The sequence below is a fragment of the Columba livia genome, chromosome 12 (genome assembly GCF_036013475.1).
Source record: "Columba livia isolate bColLiv1 breed racing homer chromosome 12, bColLiv1.pat.W.v2, whole genome shotgun sequence".
In the NCBI taxonomy this organism is placed as follows: domain Eukaryota; kingdom Metazoa; phylum Chordata; class Aves; order Columbiformes; family Columbidae; genus Columba; species Columba livia.
This window is the reverse complement of record NC_088613.1, coordinates 7743771-7758919: the sequence shown is the minus strand read 5'-3', so window position 1 is coordinate 7758919 and position 15149 is coordinate 7743771. Positions and strand designations below refer to the sequence as shown.

Genomic DNA, 15149 nt, shown 5'->3' with positions numbered 1-15149 from the left:
AAAAGGTGAACAAAAGCTCCATCAAGATTTGCAAGACAAAAGCATATTGTTCCATGTATTAAAATACTCTTTTATGTGAAGCTACTTTACATGGACAAACTGCATAACTATGTAAGTACTCAGATACAAATAATTTCTATATTTATGTTTTAAGCTTTTATTGTAATTTTCTAAAAAGACATTCAATTTGTATTAAAGCTAAGACTTTCAAGAGTAAAACAAGACCAAAGCAAGATTTTTTTCTTATACGAGAACTTACACAAAGAAAAGTGCAGTATAATACAGCAGGTGATGCCATGTTTAATTTCCAAGAACAGTCGGAAGGAGGAAATATTAGCATACACACTACAAAGAAAGGCTGCCTCGAAGCTTAACTTCTCAATTCAACATCAGCTCTACAAATTAACAGCAACATGAACTTTTCAAATGAACATATGCAATACTGTTATGAATATGGTTTAATCTGCACAATTTCTCTATGTTTCAACAAAGAGGGAAAGACTCAACACAACATCCATCATGAAACATCCAGGATAAAATCAGGGAGTCCACACAGAAAACAAAGTAAAATTCTGAGTGCCAATGTCATTCAATATACAAGAGGGTATTTTGCCACAGGGTAGTCTCACGAAAGCAATCCCACCTTATTATCCTAATTTCTCTCACTTACATGTATGCTGGAGAAAGTGGCGATGACCTGGATGTTTTAAGCACAGGAACTGGGAATTTCCAGATAGCAGGAGAGCTCGTTTTCCATTTCAATGGCATGTTGTCACCACGGTACTACAATAACAGTAAACAGCGTTTCCATAACAGACTACCAACTAGGACTTCCATTCCACACACTACTGACACAGCAGTGGCTGCTGCTAAGAACGAGGAAATGATTCTGCCAATGCCCTTAAACCGATGCTTCCAATCTGTAAAAGAGGGCTGCAAGGCATCTCCTTTTAAATCCTGCTGTCCCCTAAAGCAAGATGATGATTCTATCCTTCTAACTCAACAATAGTGCCACCTCGTTAGGGAAGCACTGACTGCAGTATATGTTTAAAAAAAAAGACTGCACTGTGCACACCAGCACAATGCAGCTTTATTTAATAAAAGCAGCTAATTTTCAAAGAACGGTTTTCTGATGCTATTGTTCTACCTTAACAGGGACACTGCAGCACTGTACTATATTCTCTTCCTATTACCCTCATTTCTGACCAATGGAAGCAGAAAAAAAAAATGGGTTTCATATGAAAATGAAACAACATACCTACTCAGAATACACTTGTCATCCTCTGAACATTCTTCTTTTGAGCTGCAACAATACAAATGGGATATAAATCTCAGCATAGCCTTAGGCCACGGCTAATAGAGATCAGTGACTAAATTCAGCAGCCTGTTTTCCTCCCGTGCAAGCTCTGCCCAAACAATACAAGAATGCCATTATGGAAAAAGCCCATTGCAAAAATCAGTCCTTCTAATCCATAGCTAGGAAGACAAAATAAAGCATCAATCGCTGCAGGTTTCTGCATGCTCTTCTAATAGCTTCTGCTTGAGGATGCTCTCATTTTCCTATTCTCATTTCCAAGGAGGATGAGCAAAATCTCATGCATTTTACAACATGCTATGGGAACACAAATACCACTCTGTCTTCTGCAGTAGAGAAGCAGAGAGTAGCATGCTGTTAATAGCAGTGCTTGTAGGGATGCTATCAACAATCTAATTCTGAACGCGCCCCCCAGCAGCTCCCAAATTGCCTCAAGAGCTGAGGAAGCAGACGGGCGCGCAGGTGTCCACCAGGGACCACTCTGCAACTCTCTGCTGTGCTTGGTGACCTCCCGGGGCTGACGACAGCAGGGAGCATAAAATGCAAGCTATTAAAAAGGGAACGGAGAACTTAATAGTATATTTAACAGCATAAGCACAGCAGGTTTCTAGGGAAAATAAGGTAGAGCTTCAACTATGTTGACTCCCTTAAAAAAAAGGACAAAGAAAAACACTTTTAATGTATTACCACAGTAAGATGTTTATTCTACAGGTTTCAAAATAGTCTTTGTACAACATGACAATTTTTCTGTTCATCAGGACAGCTTAATCCCATCACAAAATGCAAACACCCTGTCACGCTGCTCAGGAATAAAGAAAAGAACCAGGAGCAGAATTTCTATAAATTTAAGCGGTTTAATAACACTCTGATCGGTTTTTCATAATGGTGAAACCTACATTGTCAAGTTTATTTTGGGGATGAAATCGCTGGGGAATATTTGCTGCTTCTGATTATTATTCTTGAGAATGTTTGCCCCAAATAGCTTGGGACATTTAAAGCTGTTACCATAACCACAGGCAAGGAACTAAACGAACCCAGGATGATCAGAGCTGAGGACTAATTCAAAATCAGACGCACCTATTTGACAAACAATTGAGAAGCTCTCTCCCGCTTCTTTGGAGAAGTTCTAAATTACACATGAACAGCATTAACACAGGCAGCAAATCTCACAGAAACTGCTACTTGAATGCTGAACAGACATTTGCTCTGTAGGACAACCGTGTTCATATGCTATAAATATTAAGAAACACTAGCCCTGCAGAGAGCAAGGATGCAGTTTTAGCATAAAGAAGTCTTACTTTTAGTAAGAGAATTTATGCATTTACATGCCAATAGCCATGCTTGTCTGCACACATTGTAAATACTGCGTCTAACAGCCTCATACATATACATAACACCAGACCACTAGATCGCGCCTTCTCTGCAAAGGCCTGAAATTTAAGTTGAAAGAGATGTTAGATAGCAGCTATTATAAGCACAAAGAAAAAATATCACCGTTTTGAATTCATACACTCAATTTTGCTTTTGCATTTGCCATCATATTGAAAAGCATCTTAAAATACAAGAAGCAAATGCTGTTATCCCCTCCCTTGCACTGAGTACACAGCCAGAGCAAACAACTGGCAACTGCTCTCTCTGCTCCGCCAACCCCAATGAGACGATTCCACATTTTATTTATTAACAGCAGCATTACTAATGTAAAGAATGAGTCTAAGGACAAGTAATGGGCCACTTTTTCAAATGTAACTCTTGAAATACTCTTCTGACCAGTAAAGTCAAAGCCTGCTCAAGCCACACAGTCATTCCCGAGCATTGACTGGTGTTTGAGTCAATCAATGCACGTCCAGAAGGCAGAGTTACTTCTCACTCCTGACCCCAACAACATCATTCAACCTACAGGGCAACAGTCCTCAAACACTTGCTCTCCTATGAGTATTTCTGTTCCTTTTTATTTTTTCATTTAATTTACAAGCAACCTAATTAAAACCTTTACAGAAAGTAACAGTGAAAGTAATTCTTTTTTTAAGCGTATGAATCCCAAGCAGTGCCCAACTTAATCTCCTCCTAATGTCCAGCACACACTATTTGATCAAACAGCTAATGTACAACATACGGAATTGAAGGAAGTAGCAGTGCCAGGTACTCCACAGGCAAGTGCTTTTCATTTGCAAAACAAAAACCACTTGAGAAATTAATCACCTATCTGCAAATAAGAAAAAAAGACGGAAAAATGATAAAAAAAAATCAGTCAAACACCATTTTCTTCCTGACAGTCACAAATCAGTTGCGTATTCCCAGGGAAAAGATTACCTAAATGTATTCTACGCTTTACTTAAACTACTCCTAAGGCAGCAGAAAATCACAGTATAGTATTCTGTTACTTTAATTAAAACTTCCAAATAACAGTTTTGTTACGCATTCAAAAATTGAGAAAAAGAATCTGATCTCCCGGAGTGCATTGAACCCATTGAATGTACTACATTTTCTGGTCTCACATGACATTGCTTTGCCACTCATCCACGAATTGACTAGTATTGAGGACCAAAAGCAGCATGGCAGCTCTGAGTAGAATCCTACTTGCCAAGGAAAGTTATTCCTAGATAACTGCTATGAAAACACATCAAATTGGAACACCAAAGTGCAGATCAGCTTTTCTTTAAGTTTAAAACTCTTTTAAATGCTGAAGACCCACAATAACTGCACAGATTAAACAGCTTCTTGGGACCATTCAAGGGGCTTGTTTTCTGTATTCTTCTCACAAGTTCATATTCACAATTAAAAGCACCAACCATTTATAACTTGCTTAAAGTTATATTTTACTTATTTTCCAAGCCTCTTCCACATCTTTTGTTCTGTATACAAAATGAGAAAGATGAAGTCTTTGGTTTTTAAGCAATGATTTCCACACTAGTATTTCCAAAGCTGCACTGAGCAGACTGACAGCAAAGTAACTGACGGGGTGTCAAGCGCTTCTGCAGAAAACTCCTCCACAAAAATGACTGAACAGGTGGCATGAGGAAGAAAAAAAAAAGACCAAGGCAAGATCCCAAGCTGCAATTTTACAGACTTGAGCTGTTAGCAAGGCCAGAAGCGACTGACTGAGGGCATCCGGCAGTGCAGCTCTGACCCCACACAAAGGAGGCACAGAGTAGAGCGCTTAACAGAACACGGCATTTCTTATCCCTCTTCCTGCACCTCCCACCACAAATCATTCTTTGCTGTTTTCCAAAAAGCAAGATTCGGCCCCAAATGAGAGGAGCCGGCATGCAGCACCGCAAGCACATGAGCAAACCATCCACAGAACCAGGCCTTGCAAGCCTGCTGGGCACAGCGTCCTTTCTTCTGCAAGCTCTCCCTGAGCTGCAGGGTAGGAATGCAGCTAAAACTGCTTCCCTTGTGACCCTCTTCCTATTTCTTGTGATTCTCTTCCTTTTTCTTGTAATTCTCTTCTTTTTTTCTTGTGATATCCTCTTCCTTCCTTTGTGCAACTCAAATGCTACCAGTTTCGTACATACCAACTATCAACACGTATGCCTTTGCTGCCTTTTATCTGCATTATAAAATACAAGTTCTCCTTTTACAGCCCAGCATGTTTATATTTCTGGTGCATATATACTTCCAACAAAACTTTTAAACCATTTCTGCATTTCCCATGAGACATCCCTTCAAGGTTGTTCAACAAAGTCACAGGCAGAAAGATGCCCAGTGGCAACATAAAACTATACTAGTCTGAAAATATTTATCCTTAGCCTTAGAATGCCACATGAATTTCGCGGGATAACTAAGCAGAGTATAAATTAACTTCTAGACATGCCACTGGATTTTTGTCAGTTTGCACAGATTGAGCTGTATGTCTTTTTTCAGGCCTTAAACTCTTAAAACAAAACTGAAAAATATTTGCTCAGTCAAATGATTTGCTGCAGTTATAAGATTTGCTGTCCTGCTCTAGCAAGCTCTTTACCTCCCTCTGTTTATTCACCTACCAAGTATCAGAGGAACTGAATGCACCAGGTGGAAACAGAGTTTTGCTTCTTAAATCTTACAAACCCTTTATAGGCATGACCTGAAAAGTCTTCTGCACTCCCAGAACCCCAGGCTTCGCTTGGCCTTACAGAAAGAAAAACGTTCAAAGTGACAGTGACTGTGATCTACATCTCCCATTTTCACCTACAAATGTAGACAGACAGGTCTAAATACCTATGTCATAAATATGTTTTCTAACATTAGGCTAATTCCTTGCAATGAAGTGTTTGCTTGTGTAAAACAATATACCAGACTCAACGCCACAGAGAAATAGATTAAAATGGTGTTAAGACCAGTAAACATCTTCAGATTGAGATCCTTTTTCCCAATATCTGTGTCTTAAAAATTCCTTGATGCAAAGCCATGTTTCCACTTTTAAATGGGTATATGTTACTATATGATAAATCCTCTGTTTTATTACATTAGCACTAGCAAAGCTCACTCCAAACTGAAGGCAGAAACTCAAGTTTCAGAATGGAAGGAACTGCTCTGATCTTTTGCATTTCTTACAACTACCAGCCCGCTGAGCTGTTGTGTACTACTACACAAGACCACTTTGATACAGAGGAAAATAAAATAGAAGCTCCAAAATCCAGTAAAATATTCACAAAGCCACAGAGCTCAAATGCAATAATCATTTCAACATCAAATAATTTCAGCATTTTAAATATGGCTGTAAATGCACAAGTCTAGCAACTGAATACGAGCAAATAAGGATGTATAACATTTCTCTTCAGGACCTCTAAAAAAATCAGAAGTGTGACAGTTTAATTGGCTTCCTTATTCAGCTCTTTCCCATTCACTTGGATGCTCCTCATGCCTCTACCTCTGGCTTTTCAATCTATTAAACTGCAGCTGTTCCAATTACTGGAAGACAATAATTAAAAGATGGTGTTGACAGTACTGCCCTATATATGAGTCAGTTAATTAATACAATTTCTTTGACCATATATCATGAAAATATTCATACCAACATTCATAAAGGGAAAACAAATCTCTGCTCAAAGAAGAATCCAAAGGAAATCTGCAGTTCTGCCTGCAGTCCCCTCACAGTGAAACCATCACATTCCCCAAATACTGAAGTATGGAAAAAACCCAGCAATATGCACCTGACAATAACTTTATTGAAACTACAACTTTTCTAGAAGCCTTAAAGTCTTACAAAGAAACAGTCTTTCAATTAATTTAAGTAAATTAAGAAAAAAGCTTTAAAATAGCTGAAGACAGTTCTGAGAATTGCACACGTACTTTGACTTACTATCCACTATGTTGTCTCAAAGAATTGTTTTTAAGTGGGGGAAAAAAAGCCCTTTCAACACCAGCTCTTAGTTACAGAATCTATTGGAAGCAATTGCACTGTGGACATCAAGATGTACACAGCTTCACAAATGAAACAGAGATACTTACAAAATACTTACTGTCAAACATATTTAATTCTTTTAAATTGGGTTGACTGCTCAAGGAACAAGGAATAATCATAAATTGGAAAGCATAAAGAAGGGAGATAAACTAGGTTTGCAGCAAACCCCTCCTGCTGTCAAAATGCTGTAAGCAGGATGGGCTCCTGTCTCTATAGCAATATCTATAGTGCCACCTCTAGAACAGGAAGAAAAAATCCCCAAATCTTTTAATATTAAGCCGTCACGGCATGTATCACATATTTAATGAGGTGTACTGCAGTTTGCCATCCACCCACTCAGCATTTTTTCCGCTATAAATGAGGAAATCGCTGCAGCAACATTTTAGGATGCATCCTTTCAGTGAAAAATGCTTTTATACATAAATATACATATGCATACTATATATATGATGTGTTCATATATATCTATCAAGTGTATATATACATACACACTATATATATGCACACTATATATATACATATATATATACACACACTCTTAAAAAAAAAAATATATATATATAACAAATATATATTGCCCTGCATCTGACACAGTCACTTCCCCTTCCTCCCAGACAACTCAGTTAGGAAATATTCGAGTTCTCATATGATTTTTCAGACTACCAAAATGCATGTTCTTCAACAAACCGAAGAGGTAGTAGCAGCTGGCTGACTGAGAAGTAATCATGTGAGTAATGAGTTTCTCCATTACATATATTCTTCAAGAACCCACAGCCCTGGTCCTTGCAAGTATCATTCATTAACAAGAAAAATATCTTCATAGTTTACGGATGAAATTTTTGAAATGATTCAGCAACAGTAAACAGTTAAAAACACTCACACCATTTCCTGTCAGGCCACAATCAGATATTAAAATAATTTTACAAATGTAACTTAGGTTAAATCTTAAGTCAGCTTCCCCAAAACTCACAGGAAAAGAAGGACACAACAGAAATGAATAAAACCCTATACAATTCACACTTTAAGTATTTAGAAGTGTTAATTTATTACAATATTAAATTCAGTTTCAGATATGTTTTATACCTACACAAGGGTCTCAGAAATATCTCAAATCTATTTGTGTTTCTGGCCATGAAAGTAGTTATTTTATGGCACTTATGGATGCCCTGCATTTTCTAGTGTGTATTCTTGAAAACGGTGTTGCCTTAAAATTGAGGTAAGATTCCTAACAAGAAACCATTTCCAAAAGTCAAGATGCACTGTTAACTTAATGACAAGCTACAGGTTATAATATGAAAAAAAATAAATCAAATTCAGCTTTGCTTGGCCAAACTACTCTCATATAAAAGGTACACACACATAAGGTAAAATAAGGTCTTAAAACACTTAGCAGGAGGTAAAACCAAAGTGAATTAATGAAGGTTTCCAACTTTTGATCCAAGCCCATATACTCTGCTGACAACACACTAAGAAGAAATGCTTTTGAATTAATACAGATTTATTCAGAGAACTGTGCTCATCTTCCCCAGGTCATTGTATTCAATAAATCATCACAGAAATCTGAACGCACAGTCACAGCATCCAGACTGCCCCTGCTGAAAATAATTAGTCTGAAGCAACAGTTATTTTTATTAGGTCAAACTATGAACTACAAAGAATTTATTTCTAAACAACTTCTCCACGGCCGTTACGGTCTGCTGGCTGCAAAATTTATTTTAGCAAAGTATGCCTAAACACATTTACACATCTGACTCATACGATGCAAATATATTAAACAATTTAGTAATTAAAAGGAGGCAAGGATTGAGCACCAGTCACTAACAACTTCGGTATTTCCTGCACCACAGACAGCAAACGGCAAATAATATTAGCCATGTGTCAATTAAAGTATTTTGAAAATATTCTTAAAATTAAAGTTTGTAGGCTCTTTTCTTTCATCCTTCCATTATTTACATGGAATCTCCTAGTCATTTTGCATTCCCTAAGCCTTACTCTCTTTATCCACCGGAGCGCTTGAGGCCCTGCACACCTGGCAGAGCTGTCCCTGCTGCAAAGAGCAGGCATGGGGAGGCAAGAATAAAGCACATTGATCGCTGCTGTTATCGTGCACTCCTGTAATGGCTCAATTTCTTTAAAAGACAAAAAGATTAACTTTTTCCAAGCATAGGAATTCCCACTGCGTTGTCACCCCTGATGGATCCAGTCCGCTAACCCACAACCCACAAAACTGCCAGTGTGGGCAGTCTGACGTCTTTATCTGAAGGCGAGAGTCCCTTGGGAAGACTCTGACAGAGAAAGAGACTGAAAAGAGTTTGAGAAAGACGCTGATGCTTCAGGTCCAGGTTGTCAGAATCACTGTGTGCAACCTGGGAGCCAACAAAGAGCAAGAAGGCATCTTGTAGGAGAAGGCCTGAAGCTCCTGCACCACATTGCACAAGGTCATTTCACTGCCACTGGCTGGATTCCTTTAAGCAGTCACAAAAAATATGACACATCGATTTAATAAATATAATTATTTGTCATCACTTAGTCTCCAGCATGTTAGATACACGCTTTTAGGAAACAGCAACTTGAACTTAAAAGTTCAGCCTGCGTTCACACACAAAGACATGCGAAATGCTTACGCGGCAAAAAGTTCCATTTGAAATTTATCACTACCATTAGTATTTCCCGTGTTAGGTGTGAAAAATAAAGTGTACAGTTTCTCTACACTAGATAAGGAGTTTCAAGTCCACAGATTATTCCAACTAAATGCTGTGAGAACAGATGGAATTAGTAGCAAAGGTGGAACATGGGCCACATGGGACAGAGGAAGTCTTGTACTAAACACTCGTACTTTAAATTTCTGCCCTTTTTTTGTTTGTTTTTCCTATAAAAGCCTGGAACAATCAGAAATCAGCTCCTCCTGTTTGATAAAGGTGAGAGTAGGCCAAAGACTCCTTCACAAAGGACCCAAAAGGCACCCCTTTAAATTTCAGCTATATGGGGGTATAAGGAGAGTATACAATCAATGATTCTGTTCATGCCACAAAATTAGCACACTCTTTGTGGTTATTAACATTAAAAAACAAAAAAAAAAGAGACTTTCAAACTCAGACCTTGCTTACATTTAGATTTTTTCCAGAAGATAACGGCACTTTATATAAAACAGTTCAATTTCTCCTAAATATACCACTATATTCTAATTCGTCAAATGTCAAAATTCCTGCATAAAAATTAAATTATAGACAGAAACTTACAAACCGCTTTCTTCTCCAGCAACTATGAGAACATAAATTCAAGGAAAAATGTAAATTTCATAGACGAAGTTTCAAAAACGCAAGTTATTTGTTTCGCTCAAGCTTATTATAGTGTGCAAACATACAATCTATGAATTCATTTCCAAAAACAGATTTAAAGTGACAGCTTTAAGATATTCACTTAGCAGAGTGGAACAACTTTGCAGTTACAGCATCCCTATTTAGTGACAATGTGACTATGTGGATAATTTAGGATCAAATCAGGACACGCTGCTTTGCATAAAATAACTGTACATAGCATGAGAAGCCTAAGCACACGCTGGTTTTAGAAAGGCCCATAGGAGAATGCTAATCTTATTTGGATTTTATAAAACTATGAAATATTTAAATCAAATAGTTTAAAGTGTCCTCATTACAAACATTTATTTCATAAAACTTCAAGCATCTGACTCTTAATGAAAACTGGAGTTTAGGGCTTTCAGAAATGTCCATGTGGCAGCTTCTACGGGTCCCACAACTGGGTCATTTCACCAGCACCACCGCACACTCTGGGCAGTTTTCTACGTGTTCATAATGTTGTACCTGTGATCACACCACTTCAGCCCAGCAAACTGTCCCTTAGAAAAAACAGAACTGAATAATCATAATAATAATAATCATCATCATAATTATCAACAAAGCTGTGAGGAGGGGACTGCCCCGTCAGTCAAAGGGCTCAGCCCAGGTGAAGCCACCAAAGCAGAGCTGCACCACTGCCCCCCACCCTCCCTCAGGGGGGTTAAGTCAGCAAAATAAACTGGTCTAAAAATTCTGCAAGTAACACCAGACTTCTATGCAAAACAGACACATCACTCTCATCTGTGCTGTTCTAGTGAATCACAACAGTCTCAGGAAAGACGAGCATGGTGTAGAGGCCAATGGGGTGACATGGCACTGCACAGCTTTAACGCACAAAAGGACCGCACAATAGTCAGCTAAAACAAGAAATATTTGTATTTCAGCACCTTCTGCAGCTGCGGTCATCTACTTTTCTACAGCAGAAAGTCTCTTTTTGCTGAATACATAGACACCATCAAACAACTGTGGTAACTGTGAGCTGGTACAAGCCTTTCTCTGACAGTTTACAATAGAGCCGTTGTAATTCAGGTGTTTGCCCTCCAGAGGGAGCTGAAGGAAAGAAAAATAAAAAATCCATGTATCTCAATACTTCTAAACTTTTGGTTTTTGTCCTACGGTAATTAAATACTCACAAAAAATATAGTTTTAATGCAAAATGAAGGGGAGGTGTGTCTGGCACAGGGAAGTCACAGCCCCGTCCCACGCAGGACAGCCCTGCACCAACACCCCACTAACAAAACCTTGCCAATTGTGCCCAATACACATGCTCTATGAATGAGCCCCCCTGGATCTGTGAATGGAAATAATACCTAATTCTAAGCTATGTTTCATTACTTTTTGTCCACACCATACTGGGGACGACTGCACCAGACAGACACTTCGTTAAGACGGAAAGCAACACGCGAGATGGTACCTAATGCCTTATTACAACAACTTGTCATCAAATGTGTGGCAACGCTGCACAAGTTTTAGTTTGCCAGAATGAAATACATACTATGCTCATACTAGATTTTCATTTAAGCGCTTATTGGTCTTTTTTGCACAGTCTTTCCAGTTAACTGCTTCTAACACTTAACATCAGTACCCCTATAAATCTGCATGGGATTAGTTTCTACAGCCTAAATCTACAATTTATGAGTTACCATGCTAATAATTTATTCTTGCATAGCACCAGCTAACCTGAAGAGCTTAAAACAGACAGGAATTGCCCTCATTTTGCAAACCAATAAAGCAAAATATCTAAACAATGTGACAGAATCTTGGTTTCCCATGAACAAACAGCTCAAGGAAGAATTCCACTACACGCAGGATGGACAGCCCTTCTTTCCATCCTGCACTTCAGTTAAGCCACTTCTGACTCCAAAAACTTCAGCTATAAAAGCCACCATGAATCCCACCAGTTTTCACATTTTGAAAAAGAGTAGAATAACTACACCTTTAAATATCTCCCTTCGATATTAAGGGTTAAACTGATCCAGCTTTCCTTAGATGAAAATTTGACCAAGAGCTTTAAAATAAGCCTAGTAGCATCCTGTATATTTCTTGCATTCAAAACACTTTTAGGAAAATCAGTTATGCCACCTTCTGGTATTCATCAAAACTGCTCTACAAGACAAATACTCATTTGCCTAAATTCCCATTTTAAATGGGGCAGTGGTGGGGGCTTCTGTGCAAGGCATAATTTGTAGGTTTGACTTAACAGTATGGAAGACAGATAGGCAAGAAGAAATACATTAAGAGTCTATAGTGTCACAAAAAGCATGGTAAAGGTGTACAGGGAATCATTATTCACCAACTCTCCAGCACAACAAGAAAAATTCAAATGGAACTAGCAGATGTCTGGTGGAAAAAAAGCAGAGGAAACATCTTCACATAACATGCTTCAGCTACCACATCATCAGTAACCATTTCTTCTTACAGCACAGATTGACAGAAGCAACTGTGAAAAGTAACTTTTTAAAAGTGGTTTGTACAGGATGGCATGGAGGCGACTCAAGCAGAGTCATAGACAAGGCCAGAGATCAAACTTCTCCCCCTTATCTCCTACCACCAAAGCATCACTAATATTAAAGCAAGACAAATGAAAATGCATGGATATGTAAGAACAACTACAAACATCCTCCCTTCTGTATTATACCTGGATCTATGCAATATAATCTGTACTGCTAAGCACACAAGGATGGATGAATTTAAGCTATGACTTCAATAAATTTTCGATCATTTCTAACCTAAGTTTTTAATATAAAACCTTTTATAGATGTCAAGTTTCCACCAACAGTTTCTCAAGCATAAAAAGCAGTGCATCTTCAGTGAAGAAAGCAAGCAAGCATTGAATTAGGTATGAAACAACATTAATAAATTATGTGGATAACTGGCACCAAATGTGTCAACTCTGATGCTCCACTGTTCCTCACAAGGCAAACATCTAGCGATTCTCCAACATGAGACAATATTCGACACACAGATATTTCTGACTATAATTTTCCATTGTAAATTTGAACTATGCAAGTTTAATTATAGGAATTTAAAATGTAATTAAGAAGTTTGGTGTGTCAGACAAACCCAAGACCATGCTCAGGTACTTACGCACAAGTAGCACAACCAACATAAGACTCAGCTGTAATACAAATACATCTATAAACATCCCCCCACTTGCTCATCACACCTTTCCACAAGCCTCTGCATATTCTTTCAGCTATATCTATTCAGTTCCTTGCAGTATGTGTCCCATTGTATGACCATTTTCTGGATCTCCTAACAAAGCAAAACTTACATTAAGCAAAGGTTTGCTCTAACATGTTCTTACAATTAAGGTTTTTTTACTCATTCTCAAGTTCAGCAGTTTGGTTTCTGGAAATGCTGTAATTACCATTTTACTCACACAAGGCAGATGATAACATGCAGAAGGGTATACACACATCATGACAAGTACAAAACATTATTTCCACCACAAAGAACACCACAAGTCATGCTGCAACACCACTTTACTTGCCTGACTTTCCAAGAACCCAAGAAATACGTAATATAACAAAGTTGCACAGTAATACTTCAGAAGAATCATTATAGTAACTCAAGGCATAATGTGACTGAAACCACCTGAACAAAGTCTTGCAGCATAATGCATTTTCCAGGCAGTGCTTTGTGCAATGCTGTCAACCCACATACTGCAGTGTCAAAATAATCAAATTAAAAAAAAATTAAAAATGAAAAAATCAAGCACTGACATCAGTCCTGCCTCAACCGTTCTCGCCTGCCTGTATTTACAGACATTTGCAACTGCCACTCAATAGATGTTTGCAGTTTAGCAAAACATTTCTTCACTCACCTGAAACACCAATTCTCAATTTCAAACCTTAACCTGAAAGCAGTGTTGGTGTCTAGTGATTCAAAGGTAATCAGTACTTTCATTACACTAAAATCCTTGAAAGCTGAAGCTTTTGGGGCCTTTCAGTAGCATATACTGGAAACATGAAAAGGCAGCAAGATTAACTCTAGGAGCACCTGGGAAACCTCTGCTGAGCCAGCCATACACCGCTCCAAATCCCAAAACACAGGACCCAGCAGTTAGATTGGAAAGGGAGGAAGGCAGGTCAATAGTCAGATATTTATTCACAGTATCATAGTATCACAGTATGTTTGGGATTGGAAGGGACCTCAAAAGATCATCTAGTCCAATCCCCCTGCTGGAGCAGGAACGCCCAGGTGAGGTCACACAGGAACATGTCCAGGCGGGTTTGAATGTCTCCAGAGAAGGAGACTCCACAACCTCCCTGGGCAGCCTGTTCCAGTGTCTGTCACCCTCACTGAGAAGAAGTTTCTTCTCAAATTTAAGTGGAACCTCTTGTGTTCCAGCTTGATCCCATTACCCCTTGTCCTATCATTGTTGGCCACCGAGAAGAGCCTGGCTCCATCCTCATGGCACTCACCCTTTATATATTTACAAACATTAATGAGGTTCCCCCTTAGTCTCCTCTTCTCCAAACTAAAGAGACCCAGCTCCCTCAGCCTTTCTTCATAAGGGAGATGCTCCACTCCCTTAATCATCTTCGTTGCCCTACGCTGGACCCTCTCCAGCAGTTCCCTGTCCTTCCGGAACTGAGGGGCCCAGAACTGGACACAATATTCCAGATGTGGTCTCAATAGGGTCAGTACTGAACCTGAAGCAAAACACACTTGGTAGCTTGAGATAAGATGAACATTTGCCACAAGAGTCCCTGTAAACAGTGAAATAAAAACCGGCCAGTAAATAATACACCCATATGCAGGAAAACCAACAGCTACAGCAACTACTGGACCACAGGAGTTTACATGGTAAACACTGTTATATGAAAAGTGTTAGTTCCTTAGTGCTTCTTATCAAAATGCTGCAAACTTATGTTCTGGCTTGTATCCTGAATCAAGCAACAAGCTGCATAAACACACCTTCTTCTGTTTGATTCTTTAACTGAAGTAGAAACATAAGCAAACTACCAATACCTTGCTGCACTAGAAGTAGCTTCTGGGAAGAAAATTTCTTTCAAATGTGACAAAATTTCGCTGGGTCCTGAAACAAGTTTTCAGGGCTTGAGGGGGGGAACAATAGCACGACCCAACT

General features: G+C 38.7%; 1 protein-coding gene across 9 annotated transcripts in view; it reads right to left on the bottom strand.

Moving 5' to 3' along the window:
- KLHL13 (kelch like family member 13) overlaps window positions 1-15149 on the bottom strand; it is an 83133-nt gene that overhangs the window by 35928 nt on the left and 32056 nt on the right. The window contains exons 1-2 of one of the 9 annotated variants that reach the window (XM_005500483.4): window positions 1259-1803; window positions 671-783 (exon numbers count right to left, since the gene is read on the bottom strand). The exons of 6 other annotated variants lie outside the window; for them this stretch is intronic. In XM_005500483.4, the coding sequence (XP_005500540.2) occupies window positions 671-768 (98 nt within the window). In that variant the 5' untranslated portion in view covers window positions 769-783; window positions 1259-1803. Of the gene's footprint in view, window positions 1-670; window positions 1212-1258; window positions 1804-15149 lie in introns of those variants that run through there. 2 more of the 9 variants (XM_005500484.4, XM_021284998.2) reach the window with 2 other exon arrangements.